Source organism: Helianthus annuus, chromosome 2 (assembly GCF_002127325.2).
Source record: "Helianthus annuus cultivar XRQ/B chromosome 2, HanXRQr2.0-SUNRISE, whole genome shotgun sequence".
In the NCBI taxonomy this organism is placed as follows: Eukaryota; Viridiplantae; Streptophyta; class Magnoliopsida; order Asterales; family Asteraceae; genus Helianthus; species Helianthus annuus.
The window spans coordinates 61,200,476-61,215,616 of NC_035434.2; the positions used below are offsets into that span (position 1 = coordinate 61,200,476).

Below are 15,141 nucleotides of genomic sequence, written 5' to 3' on the forward strand. Positions count from 1 at the left end.
GATATGGTCAGTCTCATTATTAACTTGGCTATCATAACACTTCTGATGACCGATCTCATTATTATTATGATCGTCATTACAAATTTCTCAAATATGTCCATGATCACGGTATTTTCAATGATCGTTATATAATCACATTCAATTCAGGAAATGAAGTAGAACCGGAACAAGTCTTATAGCTTTTCATTCTTCATCGGAGGTTTTATGGATCATACATGTTTTAATTGCACTCGTGTTTGTTTAATACACAACATAGAATATGAGAGAACCCTACCTTATTATTTCAAACATTCATGTTATACATGTTTCATATATTTATTCTTGTATAATCACTTCCTTAGTGAGTCACTTCTTGTGGTTGATTTCAATATTAACATGGTTGATCTCACTATCAATATAGGATCATTACAGTTTTCCCATTTACCATGATCACGGCCTTTATAACGATCATTGTATAATCACCACATAATTAAATGGTTGATCTCATTTTTCACATGAGCATAATAACAAACTTTCATGGTGGCATCATTTTAATTTCCTTTGGGTCATGATCGTGACCTTTACACTGATCATTATCATATTCACTTTAACCAATGGGATAGAATCCGAAAACATTCATGAATTCTCATTCTTTTTTCAGTCACATGGGTATGAAATCATTTTAACGTTTTCATAGCTCTAATAATGATATTGTTACTTCATGAGCATATAAATAATCTTCTCTTCACATAACATTAATTGAGAAGTAATTACATGTCCGAGTCATATAAGATTCATCGATCTAACATCTTATGACATTTTATAACTTCATAATGAGATTCGAGAAGTGTGACACTTCTTATGTCATAAATAAGCATATTATACTCTTTCATGTGTATGATAACGGAACAAATTATATATAATTGCAATCATGATAATTTTCCAATAAAACCATTGAACATCATTCTCTGTTTTTCAGCATCAATTAAGTAAATTTCAAAACATCATTGTTCCATTAAAGAAAATTGATGAAAGGCACCATGAAATCATGCACAATTGATTTCTAATAAAATCATAGAATACAGTTGTATACGCATGCATATAAATTCATAGTAAAATCTTAATTAATTCTTTATAAGTCACGTTGATACATCAAATCTCATATCTATAGCTATCATAAAGTTTTGACTATTAATCAAAAAAAAATACACCATATTTTTTAGTTAAACCAAATGATTCGAACTTAAGAATTAAAAGAGTATGAGTATTACAAGTCACAGATATTAAAATGTTGATTTACTTGTAACCCACTAAATTTACAATCTTTAAACGTAAAGTGTGTATCTAGAAAATAGTCTAGCGTGTTTGCACGTGTAGATATGAAAAACAACTAATCAGCTTTCTCTTAGGTGTTCTATTCAATACAATCGATCAATAATAACATATAGAATAGAAGATGCACATAAATTCAAAGTTATAAATGCATGACGTTATCTAAAACGAGTTATTATAAAACTTTATGCAATAAGATTTTTCATCACTTACAAGAAGATACATATAATTTATAGATCAACCTATCATAGTATAACTAATCACATATATATCTCATATAAAATATTTTTCACTCTAACTTGTAACATAAAAAATATCACAACCATCATAAACGTTGCTACTATTTTCATTCAAGGATGTTCTATTTCAATTGCTATAGCAAATTTGTAATTAATTAATTATCAAGAACAATTTACTTGGAACTTCAAAGTATGATTTTTATCAATAAAAAGGTTTAAATAAATACTATGTCAAAGTAACTTTAGTAATTTATACTATAATATAGATTAATATCCAAATTATGTTATATGACAAGATATCAATTTTATCATTCGATGCTTATAATTTCTTGATAAAAAGAATGTTATAACTTTTCCCAAATATATATACCTAGTTAATTTAAATTTCGTACTTTTCAATAGTCGATATATCAACGCGTATCAATAGCTTTTATAATTTATAACTATAATATAGAAATAAACACATGTATACGAACTTGTAGCCATATAATTATAATATTGTGATAGGATAAATCAAACAAAAAGTGATAAAACTAAATTGGGAATCGTCTCCTTCCTTAATTTGACGACGACACGATAATGTTGGAAAACGCAAAACTTGAGGATTAAGTTATGAAGTTTTACAATCTGAATATGGTTTGATATTTTATAAGTAGGTTTCATGGTTTTTCAAAACATGAATATTTTATAAATATGTTTTTTATTATCTTATTTTCTGTTACGAATCTGATAAAGTTCTAGTCACCGGAATAAGTTGAAACCCAAATCACAAGTTTGATGATATTGTTTCATATGCGTATGTGTATAAATTATAAAATAATAGAGAGAATGGATACGTTACCGGCTTGTGAACCCAAAGTTGATCAGGAGTGATTTATGGTATCAAATCACCATAACCGGCTGGACAACGACGGTACATTGGTGGCGTCGGGGATGTTCGAGATGGCTTTGTGGCAGCGTAACTTATTGGAATGAGCTAGATCCGGCCGCTCCTTATTACTCGTATGTTTTTGTTGCTGAGTCGACCATTAACCATACATAATTTGAGAGAGCACTTCATGCTAATAACGTGTTATAAAATAACGATCTGTTAGCAACCAATATACACGATAAACATGAGAACATAGATCATGTAGAAAAAGAAATATGGAGAATGGGATAATTCTTATTGATATTGAGTATATCATGTCAAATACATGGGACCTCTATATATATGCCATATTATTAATACAAGAGTAAATAAAGAGACGGGAGTTAAGAACGTGGAGAGTCACCATAAATAATTTGTTCATAACAGTTATAATATTTAATCTTGTAGCCATTATAATCATTTATATTATATAGATCAAAATATATTAATAACCTATTAATAATAAGTTGGTAATTGTTGATGGACCATATTACCCTTATTAACTAATTAGGTTTCCTCTTGGGTGTATATATAAGGAGGTTATTAGAGAGTTTAAGGGTTAGACAGTTACACAATTTACACAACCCTAATAACATCAATAATCGGCTCTCTCTCCCAACCAAATCCTTCCCTTGTTTCGGTTTCATCACCATCATAATCTTACACCCTAAGGAGGACCCAGATCATCCTGACAAGTATGTCAAACTCAATGGCTGCATCTCTGACTGGATTCTCTGCTAGCCTGTCTGCTGTAACAGATATGTTATTCATGTTTTCCATTATGTTTAAACAGAACTGATCAACATGTCCCATATCAATCTACGTGGTACACTCTCATACACCTTTTCTAAATCAATGAACACCATATAATAATCATTTTTTTTGTATTATATTATAATGTATAAAAAAAATTAAATGTACTACAACTAAAACAAGCGTGTGACTATAATAAGCGAACTTTGTTCTTGTTTTCTTTTTCTTTGCTTCTTTTCTAATTTCATGAGAGAATCAACATTGGATTTCAACTATTTTCTTATATATTTTTTTGAACGGTATATCAACTGGATTTCCAGCTTACTCCAAAGGGGCAGCATATGATGTTTAAACCCTTCACCTCAAGTTCGAATCCCTCCCAGAGGTGTTCTCCCATATTTACATAATTTGCACTTGGTAGGAATCAAACCTGAGACCTCCCCAGAAGGAAACCACTTAGTGTAATACCCCCTGACCAACTGGGCTATACCATACTTAAAAAGTTTAAAGTTAAAAAAGGAAATGATTTATTTTACTCTTTCTTCTCACAAAAAAAAAAAAGTATGTAATGCCAAAAATCTCTCCTGTATGTATATTATTCCTTTTTTAGTATGTTTCCTACTACGATTGTGAGTTATTATCAAAAACCATCATCCAACATAACATACTCATAAAGAGTGTTAAGTGGTTCGATACGTAATACTTTAATCTCATCAACTGAACAATACGGAAATTATTGTACATATTATTATGTTGGAAACAATGTGGGAAGCTAGCTAGCCATGCTAGGAAGGAAGGAACTACAAATATTTATGTTAATTTAGGGGGTTCTGATTTCATTGCTGGTTATGTTAATTCAGGGGGTATTATTTATGTGGGTTTCAGTTGTTGATGATCATACTTTCCCTCCGACTGTGGTTAAAAATTCTCCGTTGTAGGTTTGTCGTCAAACTACAGATCCTGATATGGAAAGTATGGTTCCCTCTTAAATCAGTTACATTTCTCGGTTCACAGATTGTAGACGGACAGGATTACTATGGTTGGTGGATTTAAATCCTATAATCTGTCTGATTCACATGACAAGTGAAGAATTCAAACAAGTAAACCTCCAAGATTATCTATAATTGGAATTGTACAACAGAGTCTTCATGGACAACTTGTTGTTTATGAGCCCAACACACAACACATAGATGAACTTGAGATTGATGGAAAAAAGTTGTCATTTTCTGGAAACACTACTTATACTTGATCAGCCAAATCTTATTTCTAGATCCATTAACTTCATATTGGGTATTGCGTTTTAGGAATTGAATGCAAGTTATTCTAGGTTTAATCTTAAGTATTGATGTAACCACAGGGGTCTTTCTTTTGCTTAGATTGTCTACCTTGTTCTAAAAAGAAAATCTCCATGAGTTTGGGTTTGTAAGATTGGAATGAAAAGAAAAAATATGTGTGTTAATTGCTAAGCTAATGTATGTCGGGTGTGGATGTTTGAATCTTAGAAATCGGACAGCGATTTGTTTGGTGCAGCAGAACAGTCATCTACATATTTTAATTTTGGTTTTTAGTTGTAACTAACTAGATCCTTTATTATATTGTGATTATCATGACTACATTTTGGATTTAAGAGAAAACCATATCACCTAGAATGATTACATGCCAGGTGAATGTAACCCAACTGACATTTATGTCATTTAAGTACAAAACCAATATTGGAAGGAAATATTTTGATTTAGCAACAAGAATATTACGTCGCCCATGTAGTTAAACCGAGCCGAGCTTGCTTGGTTTGCAAACGAGTGAGTTCGAGCGAACTCCGAACTGACATTTATAAAATATTTTACAAGGCCTAGGCTTGATTTGCTACTCTCTATGTTTCTGTTCCCTCCTTCAATGGTAATCCACATTGGAATTGAATGGGGTCGATCAGCATTATGCCAAATTGAATGAAATCTTGTGCTCCAATTTGAGTTGCAAATCATCATAAATCAAGTACCTCAAACGATTTCTGTTGCCGACTCCAATTTCTATTGTTTTGGTCCTTGATATTCATCAATGTTTCGTTTGGATTGATTTGTACAGATCCTTAAATTCGCCGATGTTAATGTTTGATTTTTCTTCCGTCTTCAAGATCCAACCGATCATGGTTTTGCACCTCCTTCTCTGTTTGAGGTAATGATCTCACGTGTAGATTTGCAAAATTAAAAAAATATATATATAATATATTTCAATCCGATTTTGATCGGATAGGAAGTATTTGATTAATTGGAATTATTATGATTACCTAATCAAACTAGAATGAAGTTTAAGATTGATCAACATCAAGTGTAGATTGATTTCTCTAATTTGTTATATATATTTCTTCCATCTGAAATTGGGTATTAAATATTAATGCTTTACATTTTGTATGTTACAGCTTGGAAGTTATTGTGAACAACTATGGGATTGGAGTTAATTAAGCCACAAATGTGGTGTTTCAATTTTTTTTAATTTTTGAATTAAACAATGTTTTATGTGTTAGGGCTTATAGAATAAATCACATAGGGATAGTTTTTAACATGATTGATGAGGTCAATTGTTGAATATAACATACAGCTGACACAATTTTAGAGAGTAAATTTGGAGTTTTAACAAATCTAATTAATCCATATGAATAGAATCTCTACTTATTTTGTTGATAATGATGGTGCACATGAATTTTTTGGAATTAGATTTTCATTTTTACATTAGTTTCATGTTTGGACAATATGCAGTACACTTACTTTTTTAGTGGTCAATCTGGCTTTTCTTTTCAACGTTAGATTTTTTTTATTGAAAGACTTTAGATCCTTCTGATTTTTTAAGGAAAAATTGTATATTTGTCTGGTGGTGTTTGAACACTCGAAACACAAAGAAGTTAAATTGTTAATCCTGTAGGCCTGAAAAAGTGGTCCATGTTTAAGTAGAATTTAATTAGCAAGCCACACCTTCAAGCCAAGCTCAATCTCATAATAGTAGGCTCGAACCGTGCCGAGCTCGAGCCTACAAGCCCATGCTTGGCTCCGCTCATTTACACCACTAGGGCCTAAGAGAGGCTGAAAATGATTCAAGGTAAAAGCAAGAGACCAATGTAATGACTCAAATCACTTTACGTCTATACTTCAGTTGGGATCTATGCAAATAGAGCCACAAAGGACGACAACACATATAACTTTATGCATGGCAACGTCGTAAGCCTTTTGTTAACTGCTGAATTAACGTTGATTTTGTATCGACTCAACCCAACCGGCGTCCTCAGATGCTTTTCCAGCCCAAGCCGGCTTCATGTATCAACTCAGCCAGGCTAGCCGATGCTTTTCCAACACTACTCAGCCAGCCTAGCTAGCCGGCAGCCATGCCGTGTACATTATAGACAGCTTAGACCAAGTTTAACAAAGGAACAGACTGTGTTCAATTCCTCTCCTTCCAACCCACAACTTAAAAGTCGAGAGTCCAGAGTTGTCAAAAGGCGATCCAAACCACTAGCAACATGGACCATTAAAATTTTGCTCACTCTAAATTTAAGTAAAAGTGCACGAACAAATACATGAACCCTAGATGAATTCAGACGATGAATGTTAAAACTGATAACCAAAAAGGTACACGGACAAACTCGTTTAATGATATCAACACACACACATCAAAATTTAGAGAAACACCACATTATCACATTAATATCCACATATTACCAAATCTTACAACTTATCAGTTGTATAGAATTTACATCCTACAATAGAAGGGTTCTGGTTCAAGTTTACTCCCAAACATTACAAACAGAATCTAGCATAAGTAATAAACGAACAGACAAAGGCAACACAAACCTTCATCTGTGATAAGCACTCAAACAACCTAAGCACGCTCTCCACGGATACGCCTTGCGAGCTGGATGTCCTTGGGCATGATTGTGACCCTCTTGGCATGAATGGCACACAGGTTGGTGTCCTCAAAGAGACCAACGAGATATGCCTCAGCTGCCTCCTGAAGAGCTAGCACAGCATGGCTCTGGAACCTCAGATCAGTCTACAACAAAACAATCTTAAAGTCAGTACACACGCATGTACATTCACACAAGCATAACTACTTGAAATCAGCAGCCAAGCAAGCCTAGATGATCTCACATACATGTCCATAAGACTATCCACATCAAGGATGTTTGTAGGTAATTCTTGGCCTATGTGGAGGGCATTTGTGAGAGGGATGGATTAGTGGGTGTTGTAGAGGATGACATGGAGGGTGTTCATTCTCAAGGATTCTTAGGGAAGAATGGTGAAGAATGGGGGAATGGTGGGTCCTTTCTTTTTTTTATTTAGCTTAAATTTAATAAAATAATTATAATAAAGTTGTTTGTGGGAAGGATATATATGTTATTGTTGTGGGTAAAAAGTGTTTGTGGGAAGAACAAGTAAAAAAGCTAATGTGGCATGCTGATTAGGCTGTTTGTAGAAAGGATAGCCTTTCACTGATGGGATAGTCTAAATACGCAGGTTTGAATCAATAGCTTAACAATTTCACACACACAAACATATCTATAAATACGCAGCATATACACACATAATAACAATTTGAAATCAGTAGCCGAACAAGCCTTAGTGATTTCACACATATACACCTATACATACATACACATTATATGAACTTGAAATCAGTATCCAAACAAGCCTTATAGCTATTTCATTGACACACGTATACATACACACACATATATATGCACATATACACAGACATACATACACGTAACCTACAAGCAACACTACAGTTTGAAAATCAGTAACCGAACAAGCCTGAGCTATTTCACACACACACGTATATGCACATATAAAAACACAATAAATTAACCAAATACCTTGAAGTCCTGAGCAATTTCACGAACAAGCCTCTGGAACGGCAATTTGCGGATCAGCAGCTCGGTACTCTTCTGGTACTTACGGATCTCACTGCAATCCAAAACGAACATCAGCATTAAAACACATCGACAACATTCCCATTCTTTATCTAACACGGCATAATTCGTAACAATTTCACAAATTCGATAACAAAAATTAGGTCAACTCACCGGAGTGCGACAGTTCCAGGACGATAACGATGAGGCTTCTTCACTCCTCCGGTTGTTGGAGCAGATTTCCTAGCAGCCTAAACAAATCGTCACAAAAAAGACAATCATAAACGACGAACAGTTTTGTAACAAAATCAAAACGAAAACTGTACAAAACGTCGAAAGAATCAAATACCTTGGTAGCAAGTTGCTTCCTTGGAGCCTTTCCACCGGTGGACTTGCGAGCGGTCTGCTTCGTACGAGCCATTGCGAATCAAAGTAACAAATCTGAATAAATTTCAAAAGAAAAACACAGTCAGAACAAAACTAGCCAAAATTGAACTGTTGATGAACGATTAAAGAAGAATATGCATAATAATCTTACTGAAAAGGTGAGAATTGATGGATTTGGAAACTAGGGTTTCAGATTGCGAAAAGGCTGATCAGGTAAATAATGCGTGGTTATATATATACGTGGAAGTTGAGTTCCCAACGGCTTTTGAATGTGAAACAGTGGATCCGTATGCTTTATTCTGATTGGTGGAGATTAAGATGAAGGGTTTTGATTAGTTGGAAGGAGGTGACTCGGATCGGGGGTTTTGTGTTTGTTTTGACTCGGTGGTTTGTGTTTCTTTTGGGTGTGTAATCTGTTATGGCCGAGTGAACTCGGTAGCCCCGACTCGTTTTTAGAACTTTTGACGAAGCCCCAAAAAATGTGTTTCTTTGTTTGGAGTTAAAACACTTCTATAAAATACTTAAAACTATAATTAGTTGTTTTATTTTAATACTAAGACTAATGGGTATGGGGGCCGGCTGAGGCCCGGCTAGGACCGGCGCCGGTCCCCCACACCACCCCCCTCATGTCCGGCCCGGCTCAAGCGGCTCCCTACAGCCGGGTTAGCCCATCCTCTCTTCTCTCTCCTAACACACATACATCTATACATACATACATATATATATAAAGGGGTTCATCCCCCACCCCCTAGGTTCATCCCCTTCAAGCCGAGCCTACGTGGCGGCTCATCCCCTCCAAGCTCATCCTCTCCATTAGGGCTGTTCAAAAAGCTCGCGGCTCGGAGCTCGCTCGAAGCTCGCTCGGATTTAGCTCGGAAAAAGCTCGCTCGATTTGGCTCGGTTTAAAAGTGAGTCGAGCCGGCTCGGCTCGGTTAGAAAGTGAGCCTAGCTCGGCTCGGCTCGTAACGAGCCGAGCTGGCTCGGTTCGGCTCGCTTTGTAGCTCGGCTCGGTTTAGCTCGAATTATTTTACTTATAATAAGTTTTAATTTAATATACATAATAATATATTACAAAAAACAGATTATTATTTACATGTATATAGGTTTGTAATTTGATATTTATGGCATATTTGAAGATTGATTACCATACTAATGAACTAATATTGTATTTTATTGAAATTAAAACTTATTTTGCGTTGTTAAACTTGATTTTGGTTTGAATTGTATTAGGTTGAACTTATTTTGAATATATATTCTTTTAAATTATTGAATAATATTTCAGGCTATTAAATTTTAAGAGGTATATATTAGTTTTTTTTATAAAATCGAGCCAAACCAAGCCGAGCAGAGCTAGCTCGGTTTAAAACCAAGCCGAGCCCGAGCTTAGATTTTCAGCTCGGTTTCAAATCCGAGCCGAGCCGAGCCAGCTCGGTTTATAATCAAGCCGAGCCCGAGCTTGGCCTGGCTCGGTTCGGCTCGGCTCATGAACAGCCCTACTCTCCATACCCTTTAGTCTAAGACTACAAGGTATGGTGATGGACCATCCTTGGAGGATGATCCGCTACGTAGGCGCCACGTCATATTCCTCCCAAAGATGGTCCATCCTCCAAAACTAGAGGGCATGGTAGGATGGTCCTAGTTATAGTCCTCCACCACTTTTTATGCTTTTTTTATTTATTTTAGTATTCTATTTTTTTTAACATTTAACAAATATACTAACAAAATATTTTCATTAATATTAAACCCACATTACATAAACATAAAAAAAAACATAAACTTAGAAAAAAAAACCAAAGACTTAATAAAAATAAACATAGAGTTAAATAATTTGATGTTTTTTCATGATGTCGTGTTGTAATTCTTTCAACATTGAACGTTTCGGCTCGGGTTCGTCCTCGACATTCATCGATATTATTTCCCATTCCTTGAGCCGAATTTTTTCATCGGAAATTCGGATTTTCTCATTCGCCAATCGGACCTTCTCGCGTAACTTTTCTTCCGATACACGACTTTTTTCTTCGACGGCCCGCTCCTTCGCCTTTGACTTTTGGGCCGAGACGTCGTTGTACATTTTTAAGTGCTCCATAAACTCAACCATGTTCGGGTCCACCTTTTCCTTTTCTTTTCCCTTGGCCCGCTCCTTCTTTGTTTTGTCTCGGCCCGTTGGACGCTCCGGTTCACGTACGTTGTACTCGTCTTCGTCAAAGTCGGCGTCATCATTTAAGTTTATGTGACACCTCGCGTCCGATCCACCGGCGCTAAAACTACCCGTTTCCGATGTTTTTTGGCGTTTCGCCATCGCCATCTCGTTGGGAATAGGCCTATATTTTGGTTCGTCTTTTACAACCATCCACGCGCGAACGTGAGGAAAGTTGGTATTACCATTCTTGTCCTTATACTTTTCCAACGCCATTTTGAACACATCCTCGTCGTTCCACCCGCTACGACGGTCACTTGTATATAATTTATTATATTCCTCGCAAAACCTATTGATGAACGAGTTAATTTTCCGCCACTTTGAGGAGACTGAGTCGACATCTCGATACGGGCCTTGGTCCATAAAGACGAGAAACTTGGCCAATACCTTGGACCAAAACCCCTCACCCGATTGGTTATTACCTATAAAAAAACAAACAAATAAAGTAAAAAACCTACTGTTAAAAAAAAATAAAACCTACTAATAAAGTAAAAAACCTACCGTGTAGCAAAAAAAAAATAAAACTTAAACTAAAAAACCTACTGTTAACAAAAAAAAAATTAAAACTTTAAAACTAATAAACATAAAAACCAACTGTTAACAAAAAAAAAAATAAAACTTAAAAAAAAAACAAACTGTCAGGTAAGAAAAAAAAAATTTAAACTTTAAAAAATTTAAACTTTAAAAAATGTAAACTTTAAAAAATTTAAACTTTAAAAAAATACGAACCTTTTGTCGGGTTGTCAGAAGTGCCAATGAAAGCCTTGGCTAAGGCTTCTTCTTCGATTGGTGTCCACTTAGTCGCCTTCGGTTTCGACGGTTGATCACCCACCACTTGCTTGCCTTTGTTTCGTTTTCCTTTCCCTTTAGGCGGTTGGGTTTCGGGAACAATCTCCACATCGTCTTCGGGTTCGGATTGGGTCGAGATCGGTTGAACGGGTGGTGTGGGGATCGGTTGAGGTTGAACGGGTGGAAAGTTCCAAGCACCCCGCATCATCATTTGTTGAAGGGCTTGATTTTGGGAGATTTGAGCGAATTGGTTTGGCGAGTGTTGGAATGAAGCAAACACGTTCGATGAATATTGCGAGAATTGCTTCGGTTCTAGCGTCGGATAATATCCCGGAACCGAGAAAACATTAGGTTGGGTCGGATTGTTGGGATTATTCGGGTTGTTGGGAGTGTTCGGGTTGTCCGGGTTGTTGAACGGATCCATGAAAAAGTGTAAAAAGGTTTATAGTGGAAGAAGGTTTATAAAATAGTGGAAGAAGGTTTATAAAAATTATGTGAGAGAGAGATGAAATTTTGGGGTTAATTTGGTGACTGAAAGTGAAAATGGAAGGTAAATATATATATTTAAAAATTCTGACCGTTTGGAATTATTCAAAATTTGGAATTTTTTTTTTAATTAACGTTCAAATTCTTTAATGATGGGCCCCACTTTTTGGACCGTCTCAAACGGCGAAGAAGAGACGGAGAGGCCGGGACGCGGGGGGGGGGGGGGCACGGTGTAGCGTCCGTCGCCGGACCTCGACGGTGTGGGGACGTCCCCCATAACGTGTAGCCTAAGTTAACCCGTGTGGTACACGGGGTTAACATGAAAAACTGAAATAGAAATTTATAAAAAATAAATGCGTATCGTAATTGAAAATTCTTTATTTATAATTACATATCATATTTACTATCACAACTAAGAAATCTATAGATACAAATTACAATTACAAATCTCTAAAAACTCCTTTATATACAACATTTAGTGTCGTATTCGTAGGTTTACCATCTTTATCAACAATATGAGTTTGAGTCTATCTCTGCTTTTAACTCTAGACAAAGCGACGTAAATCTGATAATGAGATAAGACTGGTTATCAGAGAAAAACCTTGACTTTTATTTATCGTCACGGTGAAGCATACAACAATAGGAAACTGTCTTCTTTTAAACTTAAATGGAATCTTCTTGTCTGATGGTGTTAAAGCAATTATAGGAATGAAAGTATGCTTGTCTATATTACTTCCAGATATTACTTCAGCTTCTATAACACGCGATCCTAGCATTAAGACTTTTAGTCGAGTTCCATTACATAATCCATTTATTTGATCAATGTTTCGTAATAACATGACAGGAACTCCCACTTTTAGTACTAATCGGTGATGTGGCAAACCTGAAATTTTAAGTCCGTTTAGTACATCCAGTGAATACAAGCTTTGATCAAAACCCTCCTGTAGATTCTCAGACTCGCAAATACTGTCGGAACTCAGGTATTCCTTTTCGTCTCCGGGAATTACAGATAGCAATCGATCATTAATTCTGTCTACAACTTCATTAGTCGGTGCAAGAATAGCTCTTTCTTGGGAAAATGTTGCAACAATGAATTTTTGAATAACTGAAGGATAAACGAAGTCGATAAAATCAGAAACAGGATCATTTGAATCCATAATAAGAAGATCAACAGGTATTTCTATAGTTGCCTCGCCATCGTTGGAGCCACCTATGTTCCCTTCACCTAAGTCCAACAACCATTGTACAAAGACCTTTGTTTGTTCAACATCATGTAATTCACCCCCAACAGTTAGCCGCATGTTTTTGGTTAACCTAATTACTTTACAATTATTCCAAATGTTAGAAGAACTTAAAGAAGCATTAACAATATCTTGTCTACTACCACTTGGAATTACCAGAAGAATTTGTTGGAAATCTCCACAAACACAATCGTTTTACCTCCAAAAGGTTGTTGACAATTGCTAGAATCATCAGATGACAATATGTTTTTCAAACTCTTATCAAAAGCTTCAAAACCATACATGTGCACCATAGGTGCTTCATCCCATATTATCAAGGATGCTTTCTTTAATAAATTCATCGCTATCTGGCTTTACATGACAAACTGAATCCTCATTTAGGCTTATTGGAATTAGAAACCGAGAATGTGTCGTCCTACATCCGGTAAGCAACAAAGAAGCAATCCCACTATAAGCAACATTCAAAACAATCTTTCCTTTTGATCGAAGCGACGTGGATAATGTTTTCCAAATAAAAGTTTTACCCGTCCTCCGTATCCGTAGACAAAAAAAACACCACCTTTGTCTTCTTTAACCACTTTTATTATATCATTGAAAACACACCTTTGCTCATCAGTTAATGAAGACAAAAGGTTGTCAAACTCCTTCTTCTGTTTGTTCCTATCATAATCCAACTCATAAAGAATTAATCAATTATCCAAAGAATCAGCAAAGTTAAAGTCAGGATAAGGCATTGTACTCCAATTTCTTAAGGTGGACTTATTCCAAACAAACTTAGTCAGAAATTCAACATATGTAAGTGTTCGTGCAAGCTCGTTATGTTTGTTGCACTCCATCCAAGACAAAAACATTGAAGAAGCCACTGATAGATTGTTAAGAACATTTTCGATATAATCATCCGCACCATATACAACATTTTGTTGGTTTGGAATATGGAAAGGTAGTCGAATAACAGATGGGTACCTGTAATGAATATCATATCGAAATATACGCCATGAAGCCTCACATGCAGACACATATCTACAATCATAATATTTTTTAGTCTCATCAGCCGGTGGTTCATCATCATCTTATCCATTACCATCATCAACAACAACTGTAACCTTATTTGGACATTTGTTGATATATTTGAATATATATTTAATAGATCCGACCTGATTGCACCACTCAACATTAATATGGGCCTGATATTTTCTAAAAAGGGTTTTGTTGTACGGCACAACGCTTCTATTATCTAGCTTGACACCAGACTTTTCGACAAAAGCTCCATTATCTCGCCTTCTGTATATAGGGAATCCACTTGAATCAATAGACGTGTGATCACGAAATTGTTTTGGAAATTTTTTTGAACACCTTTTATTAACCATGTATGGACAGTTGATGTTATGGCTACCACATGGTCCATGTATCATATAATCACCGACAAGTGTGTACAATTCCATGTCTTCATTTTTGCCTGGAATTTCAGCAGAAATTAGTGGATCAATGTGTTCAACTATTGGAAATGTGACAACCCGAGTTTTCAAGGTCTTTCCTCTACACGTTAATTGTATGGTTATTGTGTTTGTCTAACTTATTTGCTTTGTAATTGTGCACGATTGTTATATGTTTGAAATATTGTTGTATGATTTGATTAACTTATGAAAATCTACTAAGTGTTGGCCAAGATTTTATATACTTAACACATTTGGTCTCCACCCTTGTGACCACGAAACCTAGGAGTTCACCAACCTGACTCGACGAAACCTTGGGGTTTCATCATCATACATCTCGACGAAACTTTGGGGTTTCGCCATAGCCATCATGACGAAACAGGGGGTCTCGTTGGCCCAGTTACCCCAGAGCCCAGTAAGGGCCCAACACATTTGCACTTTTAAACAAATCGGAATAGGGTTGAGCGATGGCACATAACTGATCGATCAACAAACCCT

The 15,141-nt window shown here is 35.7% G+C and overlaps 2 protein-coding genes across 2 annotated transcripts; both read right to left on the reverse strand.

The window, feature by feature from the left end:
- Positions 1–6,877: 6,877 nt before the first annotated feature.
- On the reverse strand, positions 6,878–8,807 carry LOC110918636 (histone H3.3). Its single transcript, XM_022162921.2, has 5 exons — positions 8,649–8,807; positions 8,460–8,551; positions 8,285–8,361; positions 8,075–8,165; positions 6,878–7,251 (listed from the first exon to the last, which is right to left on the reverse strand). The coding sequence occupies exons 2-5, from the start codon at positions 8,529–8,531 to the stop codon at positions 7,081–7,083; spliced, it is 411 nt and encodes a 136-aa protein (XP_022018613.1). The 5' UTR covers positions 8,532–8,551; positions 8,649–8,807; the 3' UTR covers positions 6,878–7,080.
- A 3,574-nt stretch (positions 8,808–12,381) lies between these two features.
- On the reverse strand, positions 12,382–13,551 carry LOC110893389. The gene is made up of 5 exons (XM_022140500.1): positions 13,367–13,551; positions 12,853–13,283; positions 12,605–12,738; positions 12,469–12,534; positions 12,382–12,390 (listed from the first exon to the last, which is right to left on the reverse strand). The coding sequence occupies exons 1-5, from the start codon at positions 13,549–13,551 to the stop codon at positions 12,382–12,384; spliced, it is 825 nt and encodes a 274-aa protein (XP_021996192.1).
- Between the last annotated feature and the right edge of the window lie 1,590 nt (positions 13,552–15,141).

Excerpts from the sequence above, each read along its gene's own strand:
- LOC110893389 (XM_022140500.1), bottom strand. The coding sequence starts at position 13,551 with ATGAATTTATTAAAGAAAGCATCCTTGATAATATGGGATGAAGCACCT. Across the intron at positions 12,739-12,852 it reads AAACGGACTTAAAATTTCAG|GATCGCGTGTTATAGAAGCT; the intron begins GTTTGCCACATC and ends TCTTAATGCTAG. Across the intron at positions 12,535-12,604 it reads GAAGACAGTTTCCTATTGTT|ATTTACGTCGCTTTGTCTAG; the intron begins GTATGCTTCACC and ends TCTCATTATCAG.
- LOC110918636 (XM_022162921.2), bottom strand. The coding sequence starts at position 8,531 with ATGGCTCGTACGAAGCAGACCGCTCGCAAGTCCACCGGTGGAAAGGCT. Across the intron at positions 8,362-8,459 it reads GGAAGCAACTTGCTACCAAG|GCTGCTAGGAAATCTGCTCC; the intron begins GTATTTGATTCT and ends CGATTTGTTTAG. Across the intron at positions 8,166-8,284 it reads CCTGGAACTGTCGCACTCCG|TGAGATCCGTAAGTACCAGA; the intron begins GTGAGTTGACCT and ends TTTGGATTGCAG.